Genomic DNA, 18030 nt, shown 5'->3' with positions numbered 1-18030 from the left:
GTTAACAAGTTGCAATCTCCACCTGCTACTATACAAATGCCAAAAACAACGATGATAACAAAGTTAACAGGGACTATCACACGTTAAATTAAACACAAGATCAACTAAGACAGCAAAGACTGGGGGGAAACTCTCATCAAGTAGCACGTTCCATGCTAGATGTTTTTTCTTTGATGGAGTTCTATGTTAGATTACAAGCCCCATGTGTGCAATTATTGGTGGAGAAATTCTATCTCTACATATACATTTACAAAAGCATTCCCACACACTAATGTAGCACTGACATATGCTATTTTTATTAGAAAAAAAAAAAAAACAAAGCGCCTCTATTTTCAGCTCAAAATTTCTGTGCCTTAAGAACTCCTCATCCATGCCCATCCCTCTCTATTTTCCATCTACCCACAGCCCCAGTCCATGTCTCTGGTAAGCATTCCCCTTCATTTTTCTCAATCATTTGCCATCTCTTTTCTTGCTTTCGCTCACCATATCTATGCTATGCCATGACAAAGTTATGGGTATGCTCTGTTCTTGTTTTCTTGTTTTAAAATGGGTCCTAGAACTCCTCATTGCATGTTCGTAGTTGCTTTGTTCTAGTTGGGATAACTCAGCCAGGTATAATAAAGGGATATTGCAACTTGATCCTCCTGGATTGGTTACTATTGTGATTATATTTATCAGTTTTTTACAAGCCATTTATTGTAACATCAGATTTATGTTTGTTTCTCAAAGTAGAAACTACTTCAAAAAAGAGTTGCAAAGTTAACTAACTACTTTTTATCAGAGCTCATATGTAGTTGCATATCTGAAAAACTTAGTCTATATAATTTGATTTAAATATTTGGTTGTCTACCATGTTCAGGGGGATCTTAATTTCTTAGAGCCTCAAGAAACTAGCTTAACAGAATCTCAAGTGATGTCCACAACACAAACTTTTTAAAAGATCTGAAAATATACGGTCAGAGCAGTAGTGCTAGGGAAAATTATTCTCGTGAGCTAGTTGCTAGTTTTGCAGCAGTCAATAATTCCATAGCAGATCAAAATAGATCATTTTTTGTTAGCACTCTTTTTCTTTGGGCCACAGCTGTAGATTGTCGTGGCCTCGATTTCCATGATTTTCTTGTTTCCATTACTTCTCTCTAACTAGGTGTGACCTTTTGTATACCATCTTGTTTACTTGGGCTATGCCTATTCATATCAATATAATCATTTACTTATAAAAAAAAGTAGTTTTTTCTGCTCCTTCTTCTTTACTTCTTTCTTAGCAGGAATAGATTGGTCCATCTTTTACAATTTTTTGCAGTTCCAAAAAGACAACTCGAGGCAGAAGAAATAAAACAAAATTATGAATGGATTCAAACTCTTTACCTTGATATTACTTGATATGGCATTGAATGTTCCTTGCCACTAGATTTCATATGTTGCAATATCTGAAAGGCTCAATGATAGCAAATATAGACGCCCATAAAATTATGGCATTACACAGCAAAAGTAATGAAAGCCATTGAGAAAGTTTATTTAAGAAAAACCTAACGCACCACATAAAGTTTTGTAGCCAATTTTGCAGGTTCATCTTTAGATTCTTGAATAAGTTTCTGAAGAAACTTGGCAGCCTCCATCTCGACATTATGTGAAGCTGCCATCTCACTTGAACTACAATGCAACAGCAACTAATCAAACAAAATATTAAATTAAAACAATAACCAGGCTGGTTTATGATGTGAAATTCGAAGCACCCTGTAACATGATTATTTAGGATGCCATCTATTATGATAAGCTGTAACATGCCAAAACAATGCAGAATATTATATGTTGAAACAATTAAGACTATTTCAGTGTATTAGTTTTGCATAAACAGTTAGACAAGCCTAAAACAGGCAACATTATCACAAACTCATGTGTTTCATATAAAAGGATGTGTGTTAGCATGCTAAGTAATACATTCTGGTAAAGTGAATGAAATTACTTCTTAACCACGTGCAACAAAAAACTGAATATATATATATATATTCATTTTTTATAAGTAATACGAGAATTTTATTGACAAGTAAATAGGCATAGCCCAAGTACACAAGAAGTATACAAGAGAAAACACATAAATACAAGTTAGGTACTAGAATAGGCTAAAAGCAAATCATGAAGATTATCTCCATTCAATACAATAACCTTTGCCCAAATACACAAAGTACTAAAGAAAAACTCTCTAAGTTCTCCCATCGAGCATTCTCTATCTTCAAAGCACCGACCATTCCTTTCCAACCATAAGCACCATTCAAACATGAAGGGATCATCTTCCATATGTCAACAATGCAATGACTCCCCTTAAAACCATGCCAACATGCAAAAAGATCCACCACTTGCTTAGGCATCACCCAAGCAATACCCGTCCTACCAAAAATCTCATCCCACAAAGTCTTAGCCACCTCACAATGAAGAAATAGATGGTCAATAGATTCACCATCTTTCTTACACATGAAGCACCAATCCAAAACAAATAATCCACACTTTTTCAAGTTATCCGTGTTCAAAATTTTTCCAAGGGCTGCTAACCAGCAGAAAAATGCAACCTTAATAGACACCTTAGATCTCCAAATGCACTTCCAAGAGAATTTATTGACACAATGACAAGTTAATGCCTTATAAAAGGAGCTACTCGAAAATCTGGAATTTCCTACATGAATCCACAGCAACCTATCCTCCCTTCTCTGAACAATCTTCATATCATATAATCTTCCAAAAAAATAGAGACAACATTCACTTCCCAATCATGCACATCTCTAATAAAATTGGCATTCCATTGGAGATTATTGTTTAAAGAAATAAAGGAATCAGCCACTGCAGCATTTTGATCCCTAACAATCCTAAAGAGGGAGGGATAAACATTCTTAAGAGCCGAAACCCCATACCAAATATCATGACAAAAATTAATCCTTATCCCATGATCCATCACCCACCTTGTATTTAAAATGATTGACATTTTCCCCCCAACCCATCCAAATAGACATCCATAAACCCACCCCATACACTCCTCTAACTTCATTAGAACACCAACTCCCTCACATCCTCCCATATTTAACATCAAAAATATTTCTCCATAACGCATCCCTCTCAAGGTGATACCTCCATAGCCATTTCCCAAGAAAAACTTTCTTGAAAAGCCTCAAATTTCAAACCCCAATCATCCACAAGAAACCAATGAGCAAAAATTGTTCCAACTAACCAAGTGAAACTTTCTTTCCCTGCATTACCTCCCCACAAAAAATTCCGGAAAATCCACAATTTTATTGGCACCCCACAGGCAAAGGAAAAATAGAAAGGAAATACGTTGGAAGATTAGACAACGCACTCCTTATCAAAATCTTCCCCCTTTAGACAAATATATCCTTTTCCACCAACCTCATCTCAATCTTCTCAATCATACCATCCCAAATCATCAAAGATTTGTGAGAAGTGCCCAAAGGAAGACCAAGATATCTCAAAGGTAACGTACCTTACAACCCAATATATTAGCCAAATCCAAAATATTCAATACAGAACCCACTGGAACTATTTCAGACTTACATAACTTAATTCTAAACTCCCATCCATCGCCACTTCAATCATTCTGCTCAAAGCATCCATAACAATAACAAAAAGAAAATGAGACCCTTTGTCTTAAGCCACATGAACTATTGAAGAAACCAACCGGGGAACCATTCACCAAAATTGAGAATCTAACCGTCGAAATACAATGCTTAATCCATCAACACTTCTCTCCAAAATCATATTTCCCAAGAAGTACAAGAGAAACTCCCAGTTAACATGATCATATGCCTTTTCCATCACCACTTTTCTTGAAAACCGAATCAAGAATTTGTCTTCCCTTCACAAATGCATTCTAAGATTTCAAAATAATATTTTCCATCACCACACTCATGTAGTTAGCTAACACCTTGGAAATGATCTTGTACACCCCCATTGACCAAACTAATAGGCCGAAAATCCCTCATTTCCACAGCCCCCATTTTTTTAGGAATAAGTGCAATAAATGTAGCATTAAGACTTTCTTAAATTTCATAAATAAATGAAATTCAAGAAAAACCTTCATAACATCCTCTCGCACAATATCCCAACAAGCTTAAAAAAAGCCATAGAAAAACCATCCAGGCCCGGAGCTTTATCCCTCGTCATTCCTCTAACCACATCAAGTGCTTTCTCTTCTTCAAAAGCTCTCTCCAACCACTTTGCACCAAACTGGTCAATGGACTCAAAAACCAGCCCATCCAACTTAGGTCTCTAAGAGTATTCCTCCTGAAAAAGTTTCTCATAAAAATTCACAATATGTTCCTTAATAGTCAAATGATCCGAAAGAATACAATCACCTACATGAAGAACCTCAATGGCATTATTTCTTCTATGAAAGTTCGCCATTTGGTAAAAAAAACTTTGTACACTTGTCGCCTTCCTTCAACCAAAGAGCCCGGGATTTCTACCTCCAAGAAATTTCCTCCATATGAGTGATCTTCTCTAAATCAGCAACCACCCCTCTTTTTCACTCCATATCCTCACCTGAAATTTCCCCCAACAACTCCTTATCCTCCAAAAACTGCAGCAGCTGTTCCAAGAGATGCTTCCTCTGATTTTCCAAATTCTATTTCTTCAAGTCTTGTTTTAAAGTTTTTATTTTCCAGCCAAAACAAAACTCAAGTACCAGAAAAATGGTACAAAGACCACCCTATCCACAAAGTCGTCATCCTCCAGCCACGTATTTTCAAATATAAAGTACCTACGCGCTCCATTAATGCCCCCACAGTCCAAAATAATGGAATAATGATCAGAACAAATCCTTGGAAGCCTCTTCTGATATAAATCAGGAAAATGTGCTTACCAAGAAAGAAGAAACCAAAAACTGTCCAGCCTAGACCATGCCCTCCCATTAGACCACGTAAAATCCTCACCCGCCATAGGTAAATCAATAAGATCCAGCTCAAAAATGAGATCTGAAAAGACATCATTGCAGGATAAATGTGAGAATCCCCCACTCGATCACTAGGAAACCGAGTAATGTTGAAATCCCCACCAAAACACCAAGGAAGATCCCACCAACAGCAAAGACCCGCCATTTCATCCCACACCAGGGCCATAACCACCCGCAAAAGCCCATTCAAAACCGTCATCCACATTCTTAAAACGACAAGCCACCACATATTCTCCCACATAAAGTTCTATCGATTCCACAACCCCCCCTATCCCACATAACAATGATGCCTCCCAAAGCCCCATTTAAAACTATCGCAACCCACTCAACATAATGACAGCTCCACAAACGATTGACAATAGTTTGATTAATAAACTTCAATTTGGTTTCCTGAAAGCAAATTACATCAGCCCTCCACTTACGTATTAAATTCTTCACCCGGAGACATTTTCGAAAATCATTTAGCCCCCAAACATTCCAAGAAATGATCTTTGGTTTCATAGATGATAGTTGGCATCCCTCTCCTTACCTTTACCTCTATGCGCACTCCCTTCCCTTACATTATAGTTGATGGAACACAATAATCTCTTCAATTCCCTCTCCTTTTTTGAAGAAGACCATGCCAATGATGGTTGACTAGCTTCAATAGCTATAAGGAGAGCTCTAAATTGTTCCTCAAATCCATCACAGGAGATCCCCACACAATCCTTAATTTCATCCACCTTTCTCAGCACTCAATCAGAGGAAAAATTAGTCCATTCAATGCCTAGAGCAATTGAACATAAAAGGTCAGTAACAGAATCCTCCTGAGATTCAATTATCTCACCAGATTCTCGAACTCATATCCTTCCCCTCCACTAAGACAAGCCACCACATATTCTCCCACATAAAGTTCTATCGATTCCACAACCCCCCCTATCCCACATAACAATGATGCCTCCCAAAGCCCCATTTAAAACTATCGCAACCCACTCAACATAATGACAGCTCCACAAACGATTAACAATAGTTTGATTAATAAACTTCAATTTGGTTTCCTGAAAGCAAATTACATCAGCCCTCCACTTACGTATTAAATTCTTCACCCGGAGACATTTTCGAAAATCATTTAGCCCCCAAACATTCCAAGAAATGATCTTTGGTTTCATAGATGATAGTTGGCATCCCTCTCCTTACCTTTACCTCTATGCGCACTCCCTTCCCTTACATTATAGTTGATGGAACACAATAATCTCTTCAATTCCCTCTCCTTTTTTGAAGAAGACCATGCCAATGATGGTTGACTAGCTTCAATAGCTATAAGAAGAGCTCTAAATTGTTCCTCAAATCCATCAGAGGAGATCCCCACACAATCCTTAATTTCATCCACCTTTCTCAGCACTCAATCAGAGGAAAAATTAGTCCATTCAATGCCTAGAGCAATTGAACATAAAAGGTCAGTAACAGAATCCTCTTGAGATTCAATTATCTCACCAGATTCTCGAACTCATATCCTTCCCCTCCACTAAGAACCATATGCAAATTTGAGTTGTTAAACTGGGTACAAAGTACCCCAGAAAAATTCTTCTTGACAAACCCAGGGGTAGACACCCTCAACCCCTCACTACGATCACCTTCTTCCACTACCTGCCCCTTACAACTTGCCCTATATCACCATAACACTGTTGTGACGAAGAAAAAGAGGGAATCAACCCCTCTCTGCTCTCCTTACAATGAGATGCATCCTTCCTAGCGAAGGAAACTAGAGAAGGTGTTGGCAACCCTATCACCAGAGAAGACCTTGACGTTGGAGTACCCCCAGAAGAGTTGCCTGCCGTCGTCGACCCTTTTTGTGTCGATGACACGGCCATTGGAGCCGTCGTTTGTTTGGGCTAAGCCACCACGCTTTTTGAGCACTTGGGTCTCGGCAGCCCTTGTTGATTCTTAACCCACCACTTCACAGGCCTATTGATGTTGCCTTTGTCCAGCTCATATCCGTCCTAATCGTTAAAAACCTTAAGCCCAATAGACTCCCCCGTCACCTTATTAGGCTCCTTATGACCCAAAGACTCGTAACCCAAGCCCAAAACCCCCCATCTACCTTCTTCAACAAAGCTTCAAACATGTCCTTCCAGCCAATAATCTTTGCTTGAATATACCATAATGACCCCTCTACTTCTCCGAACTTCTGCATTGCCTCGAAAGGCCAACCATCGACACTACCATCTTTACAATTATGTCGGGACACACCTTTCAAGTTGTCCTTACTATTTCTTCCTTACAGCACAAGACCATCCTTCCAATAATCGCCATTATCACCATTCTAGGGTGAACCAGTCAACCCTGTCACCGGCTTCATCAACACCGACAAGAACGAAACTTCACGAGAAGAAGAAGCCCTATGCTTGAAGTGCCCCTGATCAATTCTTTCCCACTGTAGTCCTATGTAGCACCACCACTATTAATCGCAGCTCTATTCTCAAGAACAAAAACAAAGGGTTGAAAACCAACCATCTCTCTCATTTTCCTCACAAAACCAGACCATCCACTCCCTTTCCAACCTTCTGGGATCACAAAAATGCCCTTCCAAATTCCAGTACCATACTCAACCAATTTCACAAAAGCTCCATACGAGTTGTGGCAGCATTGAACCAAGAGAACTCTAACCCCTCCCTTCTAGTCTAACAAGATCCCATGTTGCAAGAAGACCTCAAACACTCCACCACCATAGCCATCCAATTCACCATCCCTCCACTAAGATAAAGAGACTTCGTTGTCTTCCTACTTTTCTCAAAAATACAAAAAGATTGCCACTTTTTTTTTTTTTGATAAGTAATAATCTTTATTGATGTTAATGAAACTAGGCGATGCCCAAGTACACAGGAAGTATACAAAGTGAGACACCTAATTACATTCTAGTAGGCTAGAAAGAAGATAAAAACTCATGAACATTCCCTCCCTTCAATACAATAGCAGAAAACCACTGGAAAAGAGAGAATACAAAAAAAGTTCTGGATTTCCCCCGCTGCAAAAAGATTGCCACCTTTCCTAAGAAAAACAAACATCTTTGCTTCTATCCATAGTCTACGCTCCATCTTCAACTTGCTAAGAATTAGCACCAAGCCCCGAAGAGAAAATTTTAACTTGGAAGAAAAGAAGGAAAACAAACAAAGACTTGTAAGATTAAGGATTATTCCCGGTAAGAAGCACCGGAAATAGGAAGACGAAGAGTCATGAGAGAAGAGAGAGAAGCTGATAAATTGAAAGGAGTAAAATGAATATGCTTATAAAAACTGAATATGTAAATATATGAAAGTGCAGTAAATCAAAAAAAACTTAACGGTAGATAAAGGATATAATACATCCTTTGTTTTATAAGTAATAAGAGATTTGATTAAAGCAAGAAAATAGGCATAGTCCAAGTACATAGAGAGTAATAAGCAAAAACACCTAAAGGCTAAATACAAGCTAGAGACTAGGAGCTAGGAAATGCTAAAAGAAAATCATTAAGATTATCCCCATTCAATACAAGAACTTTCGTCCAAAGACAGATTTTGAAAGAAAAACTCTCTAAATTTCCCCAACGAGCGTTCTCTATTATCAAAACACCGCTCATTCCTTTCTAGCTATAGGCACCACATCAAACATAAAGGAATCATCTTCCAAATATCAGCAATGCGATGACTACCCATAAATCATTTCCAACAAGCCAAGAGATCCACCGCAATCTTGGGCATCACCAAAGCAATAGCGAACTGCTGAAAATCTCGTCCCAAAAAGTCTTTGCAACCTCACAATGCAAAAACAAGTGATCAACCGATTCACCATCTTTCTTGCACAAATAAAACAGTCTAAGCAGATTATACCGCACTGTCTCAAAAATAACAAGCAAGGGACCCAAAATTCACTCCATAAACCAAATAAGCAAAGAAAATCACCGAATTCACCGTCAGAAAACAGCATTGCTAATAAGGCAATTGTGTACGGTGCAATAGGGCCAACACTTCTCTCTCAGTGACTGCTCAAACTTAAGGCTTTTTATGTTTTGATGGTTTCCAAAATAGTTTTTGGTTTAATTTATTTTCATTAGGTGATAGATTACATATAAATTCATTCATTTTCTTTTCTGTACTCTCAAAATCATCTCCATACTATACTTCACCGTCAACACCCTAAACACTAAAAACATATGGCATACCGATTCTTTTTTTCATGCCTATCCTGAAAACACTATTCTATGCAACATTGTATCCATTACATAGAAAACATAGATATCAATATTTACACAGACTAACGATACATATTACATACAAATATGCACATATTTAGGGGTGTGTGCGTCTAGTGTCGGGAGAGACAGAGAGAGAGAGAGAGATTTTCAATAACTGAACCAATTCTTCGAAATTCAGCCATAAATCTGAGTATTTTTAAACCACTAACAACCAAAAACTACTGAGCGTTTCATACGGAGAAAAATTGTTGGATAATTTCCTCATTTGGAAAAATCTTTTTCCGGGAAAACGTTTTGAGGTGAAACAGACGGAACCTATGGATGTAAGATCATCTGGAGGAACATACATGGTCACCTGACCGGAGATCCAACCCGGAATCCGCCGGAAATCGTAACGGGATAGACGCAAGAGCAGGTCAGCTACATAGAGTGCTTCTGCCCAATTGTAAACCCTCGCCAAGAAATGGGGCTTCTAATCGCATCGGAGTGACCGACTGATTGCAAAAAAGAAAAAGAGGCCGACACCAAACACGATTCAATGGCTCACACGTGCATACGTCATACTTGTTTTACTTTAAAATCCTGTATAGAATATCATCGCATCTAAATATTATTTAAATATAAATATGTTTTAATTTTAAAATTTTATTTTTTTATTTTTTATTTCATCATTATTTAATTATTACAATTTTTTTAAATTTTAAAATAAAAATAATATTATAAACTTATATTATAAATATTTTAATTTTATAATATTTTTTATTCAATTTTTTCTCTCTTTCTTTTTCAAAATCTCATAAAATATCTGAACTTTAACCATTTTATTACTATTCACAAATAATTTCAATATTATTTGCAAATATTTTATCACATCTTGCCTCAATATTCAAACAATAAAAGTCACTTTGCTACACACTCTTGGGAGATTTGGTTGGGATTTTTTGAGAATTTTATGATTAAAAAAAAGGATTAAAGATGATTTTATGGGATTTTATAAAAAGTAATTAGATCTATTAAAAATATATGTAGATCGCTTGGATACGGGAGTGAGATAAAATCATTTTGTCTCATCTTATATTCACATATCATCTTATCTAATTTTAACTATTAATTTCATTATTATTCATAAATAATCTCAATTCTTTTCATCTCATTTTACTATCTAAACAAACAACAAATTTCGTTGATAGATATTTTATTATGATTTAAGAGCATACAAGTAGAATAATCAGATCAAATTCTTACAGCATTCTTAATAAATTTTGTATCTTTTATTTATAATATATTATAAAAATTAACTTTTACTTAATGATTGTTACTTTCATATATCACGTTTTATTTATTTTCTATATATCATTTAAATAACTTCGGTTTGTTATAGGCATAAGTCATTATTTTACACTATCCAAAAAAAATTATAACTTTGTTTGGATACAGAAACGGTTTCATATCATATCATGACATCTTATCTCATCATTACAACTTTCTCAGATTCTCACACAAAATATAATAAACAATTCAACTTTTTCAAATTCTAAAACAATAATAATAATAATAAATAATATTCTAATAATATTTTATTCAACTTTTATCTAAAATTATCTCATCTCATCTCACTATCCAAACGGGGCTAAGTCGTGTGAGCTTCTTGTGTTTTTTCTTAGGCCCCATTTGGATTGAGAAATAAACTCAACTCGTCTCGTCTCGTCTCGTCTCATGTCATCATTACAACTTTCACAAATTCTCACACAAAATATAATAAACAATTCAAATTTTTTTAAATCTCAAAACAATAATAATATTAAAAAATAATATTATAACAATATTTTATTCAACTCATCTAAAATCATCTCATCTCATCTCACTTTCCAAATTGAATCTAAAAAGAATTATGCATCTAATAATTCTCCTTTCACGAGAGATAAAACTTTTATTTAGTCTTCTCACATTTTCATTTATGAGTTTTGCTACTCATCATCCATATACCACGCGTATTATTCTTTTATTCTTCTTGAAGTAATTGAGTTATTTTACTCATCATCCATACAACACACATTTGGTAAGAGAAAAAAAATTAAAAATTAAAAAATTATGTGTAATGTGAGGATAATGAGTATAATTTTTCTTTCATTTATCTATATCATATAGTCGCGCTTGCTTCACTACTACAAGTTAAAGTCCAAGGCCAAGTTGTTTTTCAGTAACATAAATTATATTTGCAGTCATAGAGTACGTAAATGTCGTGCACTCTTTTTTAAAAAAAAAGTAAGTAAATAACTCACTTGAAAAAAAAATATTTTTTTAATAGTATATCCTTCTTTTTTTTAAAATAAGTACGCAACGTTTGCATAACCTATGACTATATTTATCATTACTCTTTTTAGCAATGCTACAATGATGTATTGTGAATGAGTTTTACCATCAACAATCATTTAGGGCTAGTTTGGGAATATAAGTATTCTCAAATATTTTCAAATACTTCATTCTCAAACACAAAACACTTTTTAATTTTTTATCTAATCATTATATAATCACTACAATATAAAACACAAAAAATAATACAACTTTTTTAAATTTCAAAATAAAAATTATATTAAAAAATTATATTCAAACAACTTTTTTAATTTTATAATATTTTTATTCAACTTTTTATCTTTTATTTCTCAAAACCTAATAAAACATATTTTACTCAAATAATTTCATTACTATTTACATATATTATGAGATATTAGTGTCCAAACGAGCCCTTCCACCATGTTTGGTAATTGAGATGGGTTGATAACATCCTATCTCATTTCAAAATTTTTCATAATTTCATTCTCAAATATCACTCAAACACAAAACACGTATCAATTTTAAATTTTTAACATTTTTATATAATCATTACCTAATCATTACAACTTTTTCAGATTTATAATCAAAATACAAAAAATAATACAAGTTTTTCAAATTTAAAAAAAAAGTTATATTCAACAGTTTTTTAAGTTTATAATATTTTTTTCAACTTTTTATCTATTCTTTTTTAAAACCCAATAAAACATTTTAACTCAAATTATATCATTATTATTTACAAACTATATTTGCAGTTATAAAGTGTGTAAACGTCGCACTCCTTTTAAAAATGAGTGTGATATGTAGTTAAAAAAATTAATTTTTCATATAGATCTCATATTTACTTTTTTTTTTAAATTAAGTGCGACATATGCACATTCTATGACTGTAAATATGATTTCTCAATGAGAAGAGAAAACGTGAAAAATTGTCTACAAGTTAAACATATACTTTAAATTATTTATAAGTCTAGCTTTCGACGTTTTTAAGAATGGATTTTATGTTCATCATTCGGCTCGTTCAGATTTTGGTATTCAACTTTTGCCTTTGTTGATTCCTCTCCCCTGAATCAATATTTGGACCAATGACATTTTCCATAAATTTTACACCTTTCGTGAATTATTTTATGTATTTTATTTTGGAGCATTGCTACGTTCACCGAAAATGGATCCCGAATAACGATCCTGAACAATCTATTTCATTTTTCTATTTTTTTATATTTTTTTTAATCATCATAAACATTTTCTAAAAAAAAAATTAAAAATTCACAACATCATAAAAAAATATTTTCTTAATCACTAAGTATAAAAAAAATCATTCGGGACACAAATTCGGGACCCATTTCCGGGACAAAAAGTATCTCTTTATTTTGCCCTAAACTCCATGTGAATTTTACACCTGTGACTATTTTTTGCATTCCCTTGTGCTTAAGCTTTCTCCATTCGACACTGTGATTGACGCTAGTAGTTGCCTTATACAAGCAAGTTAGGTGTCGAATGTGGTGAGCTTGCTATTTTCACAAGCCTTTTGGTCGATAGAGGCCAACTTCGCACACGTCGATGGCCATACAAACCAACAGACAGGTTCCATGCTTGCTAGTGAACTTCCATCATCTGTTAACGAGTGAGCGCGCACTATGTGCTCGCCCTCGGTTTGTTGTTGCTCCTCCTGTTGTCTTGCCGCTTCACACCTATCATGGATGAATTAGTTAATCACCTCTGGTGGGGGAAAAGATTTACGTGCGGTTCGCTTGGCCCTCATCATGATGACTGCAATTTTTCAATGGCGTTGCCACTCAGAATGCATAAATAGGTATATCACAAAAATAGACAGTTTAATCATAAACAAAAAAACGCATTCACCCAATAATTAAAGTTGTAATAATAATTCCATTTATAACGTACAATTGTTGATCTCTTGGGTTTCTGGATTTCCCCACAATGCCTTTACCAAAGGTATACTGTTTTGGATCTTAATATTTGATCTTTCAAGTCTAGAATTTGTACTGGCGTTTCTTCATGGGTAGATTTGGTTGAAGTTGGAGATGTGCATAGCATTACCACTCAGAATGCTTAAATAGGTATACCACATAAATAGACATTTTCATTAGGGTTAGGCTCCAACTCAAACGAAGTTGGAATGCCCAACTCCGACCAAAGTCGAAGGTCAAATTGAGTTCCGACTTTGAATCGAAGCGGATTCTAACTCCAATCGGAGTTGCCGAATTCAAAGTCGAAACCACTAAGAGAGAGAGAGAGAGAGAGAGAGTTAAATTCCACCAAATATTCATCCAAAATCCCAAACAAAGCAACCAAACCCACAATCTTAACAAAAAAAGTGAAAAAAAAATTGTAGTTATATTACTTATCAAAGCTCGCATTAGTGCAATAGAGCACAAGATTGTGGTGTTTTGTGCTCGATGGAATGGTCGAAAAGTGTAGCCATGACAGTATAGATAGACGCTTTAAGATTGGGGGCAAAGAAAAATGGGTTTTTCTGAGAATGAGAGTCTAGTTGAGGGTTGAGAAATTGAGACTGTGATACAAAGCCATGGAGGAGTGAGTGGTGGAGGAAGTGGAGAGAGAGGATAGTCACAGTCGAAATAAGAGACCATTTTAGGGTTTTGAAATTGGTTTTCTCTGGTTGAAGGGGAAAAGATGAATATATATGGGGTAGAAAATGGCGTTGTTTTATAAAAATAAAAAGTTTAATGAAATCGGTTTATATAGGAGCTCGAACGCGAGATTGGTTGTTTGCAAAACACTCTCAACCGTTAAGTCACTCGGATGGATAACACTTACATTACAATTTTAAATATGTTTAGTTTACATATTGGAGTTAGAGTTCGGAGGTCGGCGCCAATGTCGGCTCTAACTCTGACTCCAAACTCCGATTTTTCCAACTTCGTCGGAGCCAGAGCAAAAGTTGGGTGAAGTTAAAGCCGACGGAGGTTTTGCACACCCCTAAGTTTTGTCATAAACATAAAACCACATTCACCCAATAATTAAAGTTGTATTAATGACTCCATTTGTAACATACGACCATTGATCTTTTGGGTTTTTGGATTTCCCCACAACATCTTCACCAAATGTATTGTCTTGGATCTTAACATTTGATCCTTCCAATCTAGAATTTGTACTGACATTTCTTTATACGTAGATTTGGTTGAAGTTGAATCTCGCCAAGGTTAACCATTTGGGGTTCCTGCTTTTTGAAACTCTTCCTTAGGGTAGAGAAGTTATAAGTATAATATGTCCTGCACATCTCCAGATTTAGCTGGCAATGCAACTCTATAGGCCCACCAGACCTATCTTTTCCACCACTTAGTAAGGTCTGACATACCTTAGACTCAACTTCTCATTCTTACCAAATCATCTTATGCTCTTCATGATTGATATCTTGATGTACACCCAATATCATTCCTTAAAGTTCAAGTCTCTTCTTTGCGTGTCAGTAACTCTTATATCGACTTTGTGTTGCCACCATCTTTTCTCGTATGATCCTGTCTCGGTCTTTCATTTCTTAGATTAGCTCTCACTCAATGAGCTTACTTTCTCCAACTTCATTCCAACATAAGGGCAACATATACTCACTTTCTCTCGTAAAGGGCTTCATGTGGTGCCATTTGTATAGTCATGTGGTAACTATTGTTGTAGGGAACTCAATGAGAGGTATATGATTCTCCCAAGTACCCCTGAATTCCATAGCACACGCTCTCAACATATCCTTTAGAGTTTGGATGGTATGCTTCGATTGGTCATCACTCTATAAGTAATAGGCACTACTAAATTTCAATCTGGTGCACATAGCTGCTTGTTAGACTCTTCCAGAAATGGGAAGTGAAGCTTGGATCCCGATCCGACACTATAATGTTAGGCACCCTGTGGAATCTTACTATCGTTCTAACACATAATTGGGTCAACTTCCCTAGAGTATCCGTGTTGGTAACAGGAAGGAAATGGGCACTAACCTAGTCACGATCACCCACACCGAGTCCTTTCCACTTGGAGTCATTGGCAACCCAACAACAAAGTCCATTGCTATATCATCTCATTTCCATTTTAGGATGGGTAGGAGTTGCAGATTCTCGGCGGCTCTTTGGTGCAACTCAGAGGCTAACTTACAAACTTCATGTTTATCAATTACTGCAATAGAGTGATAACTCAAATTGAGAATATATCTACATACTAATCCACGTGCTGCACTAGTTCCTCTTCCTCATAACCCACCTCGTTTCTTATATCTACATTAAAACCTGTGATTTCGAAGAGCCAAATCGTAGTGGGAATACCACAGTGAGATTTCGAGAAAATCACAATAAATTATAGCTCAAGTCAGCAACTAATAATGCAAGTAATGACAATGAATATAATAAAATGAACTTAAATATAAAAGTAAATAGAACGAAGAGCATACATACTAAGATGTTCGCCTCTGGGCAAATAAAGTATTCATAAATCATTGAAAAGTTATTGAGCATCAAATACCCAAATCATCACATAATAAATCAATATTGGACTCAAGATCCACGACATGCTCATAGTCATTATCCAACATTGTTAATGTTGTTGTAGAAAAGAACCTACCTTAACTGTGAGTTTTCATTGAGTCGATCGTTGATGGTCTTAGCTTCCCCTGGTTCGATGAAGACTCCAACGTTCGAGTGCGTAAATGTGTGAGTTCAGTTGAGAAGTTAGGACTTCGTTTTTTTTTTTTTTTTTGGTGATCAAAACGAGAGGGAGAGAGAGAGAGAGAGAGAGAGAGAGAGAGAGATTATGGATTTTTAAAGATCTCAAGGTGAGATGAAGATTGAAGACAAGGTGCTTTTTATACGAAAATATTTGCCTCTCACAAGCTGCACAATTCTCGACGTAGGTTGTCTGGTAAATGGGCAAAAATCCACTTTCTAGGTGTATGTCGAATGAAAGGGGTGTCAACACTGTCAAGGATGGAAATGATGTGTTTTGCACATCTCAAATGTTCGACCAAGAGAATGAGGAGTTCAGTCTGCCACTTGTGAATGTCACCCATGTGCAGGGGCGGAACTATGTTGTAGATTGGGGGGGCGGTAGCCCCCTAAGGATTTTAAAAATTAGTCTTATATATTATATAATTTTAATTTTAAATGTAAATATTCTTAAAATATTTAAGATTGCCCCCAACACTCAAACACAAAGTATATCACTCAAATTTCTTTAAGTCCATTAACATAATAATCTTGATTTGACATTTCTATCTCTCTTTATTTGCCTTTGGTGTACATTGTGCAATTTGTTTAGTTTCATATCAATGATAGTATATAAGTTTTTATTGTCTTTTTGAGCATACATATATAGTAACACGATTTTTTTATTTTTTATTTTTCATTTGGGTCATTCTTGACTTCATTAAATTTATTGTCTATCACTTGTACATAATCTTCCTTTACAACCTTTGAGATAGTTTTAACCACATATTAATCAGTTAACTAGCTAGAAGTTTTAAGAGAGTTTATATAATAGTTAAAACAAATCTAGAAGATTCTTGCATACGAGAGGTAGCAAATTTATCTAGCTAGATGATTGATGTGACGTTTCTAGAGAAATAGAGAGTATGTAAAGAATTTATTTTCTTTTGCAAAGAATTTATTAGTTATTCACATGCTTGTTTTTATTCATTTATTAATAGTAATACAATTATACAATAAAAAATCTAATGACTTTTATATTATTAGATAATTTTTCAGGTTTATTCTTAATCTATAAATTTTTCTTAAAGTTTAGAAAAATATGAATAAATCGAAAAAAATTGTATAATTTTATGACGTATGATTATTTTTTAATATAGTCAGTCACGTGTAAAAAGTACATATTACTTATGCTTACACATACCGCACACTTTGCCGATCGCCCCCTAGACACCAAATCCTAGTTCCGACCCTGCCCACGTGGTGGAAAATGCATGTATATGGTCAGACATATTCGAGTCTATGATCCTCCTTTCCCACATGTGTTTCTTGTAGAAACGTTACCGTTTGAGTCTGGTCTTTTGTTAGGTTACCCGTTGGTCTTTGAGAACTCCTGAATCTATGTCAATCACGCTTTACTCATTTTGAACTTCGCATCTTAACCCAGACCTTTCTTTTTTTTTTTGGGGGGGGGGGGGAGGGACACGTCCTAGTGTCTTGAGTTATATTTTTTCTCGCTCGTAGTACACGTTTCGAACTCCAAGTCACTTACCCTTTGCTCGCCCAATAGTCTTTGCTTACTTCCGGACTTGCGCCTTGCATATCACCATTCCAAGGCCCTTAAACTTGCTCGCTTGTTACTCATTTCAAGGCCCATTGCCTGTCCAAGGTTGTGCTTGCTCAATTTTGGTTCGCCTGAAGCTTTGCTTGCTCACTTTTGGTTCGTTTAAAGCTTTGCTTGTGTCGATTGTCTGACAGGGCCTTCCCTTAGTGCTAAGGTTACGAATCTGAACTCAGTCAAGTGGACCTGTTCGCATGTTGTTCTTACCTTTCAAAAGCATAGTCCTCAGATATTTTCCTTAAATTAAA

The 18030-nt window shown here is 35.5% G+C and overlaps 1 protein-coding gene across 6 annotated transcripts in view; it reads right to left on the bottom strand.

Annotated features, from left to right (window-relative positions):
- The window catches only part of LOC121246750 (chromatin structure-remodeling complex protein SYD), a 34507-nt gene extending 24837 nt beyond the window's left edge, over positions 1–9670 (bottom strand). For 5 of the 6 annotated variants that reach the window (XM_041145007.1, XM_041145010.1, XM_041145009.1 and 2 more), the window contains exons 1-3: positions 9512–9670; positions 1536–1650; positions 1366–1427 (exon numbers count right to left, since the gene is read on the bottom strand). In XM_041145007.1, coding sequence (XP_041000941.1) covers positions 1366–1427; positions 1536–1640 — 167 coding nt within the window. In that variant the 5' untranslated portion in view covers positions 1641–1650; positions 9512–9670. Of the gene's footprint in view, positions 1–1365; positions 1428–1535; positions 1668–9511 lie in introns of all 6 variants that reach the window. The other variant, XM_041145008.1, reaches the window with a different exon arrangement.
- Between the last annotated feature and the right edge of the window lie 8360 nt (positions 9671–18030).

Source organism: Juglans microcarpa x Juglans regia, chromosome 1S (assembly GCF_004785595.1).
Source record: "Juglans microcarpa x Juglans regia isolate MS1-56 chromosome 1S, Jm3101_v1.0, whole genome shotgun sequence".
Classification (NCBI taxonomy): domain Eukaryota; kingdom Viridiplantae; phylum Streptophyta; class Magnoliopsida; order Fagales; family Juglandaceae; genus Juglans; species Juglans microcarpa x Juglans regia.
This window is presented reverse-complemented; position numbering and strand designations above follow the sequence as displayed.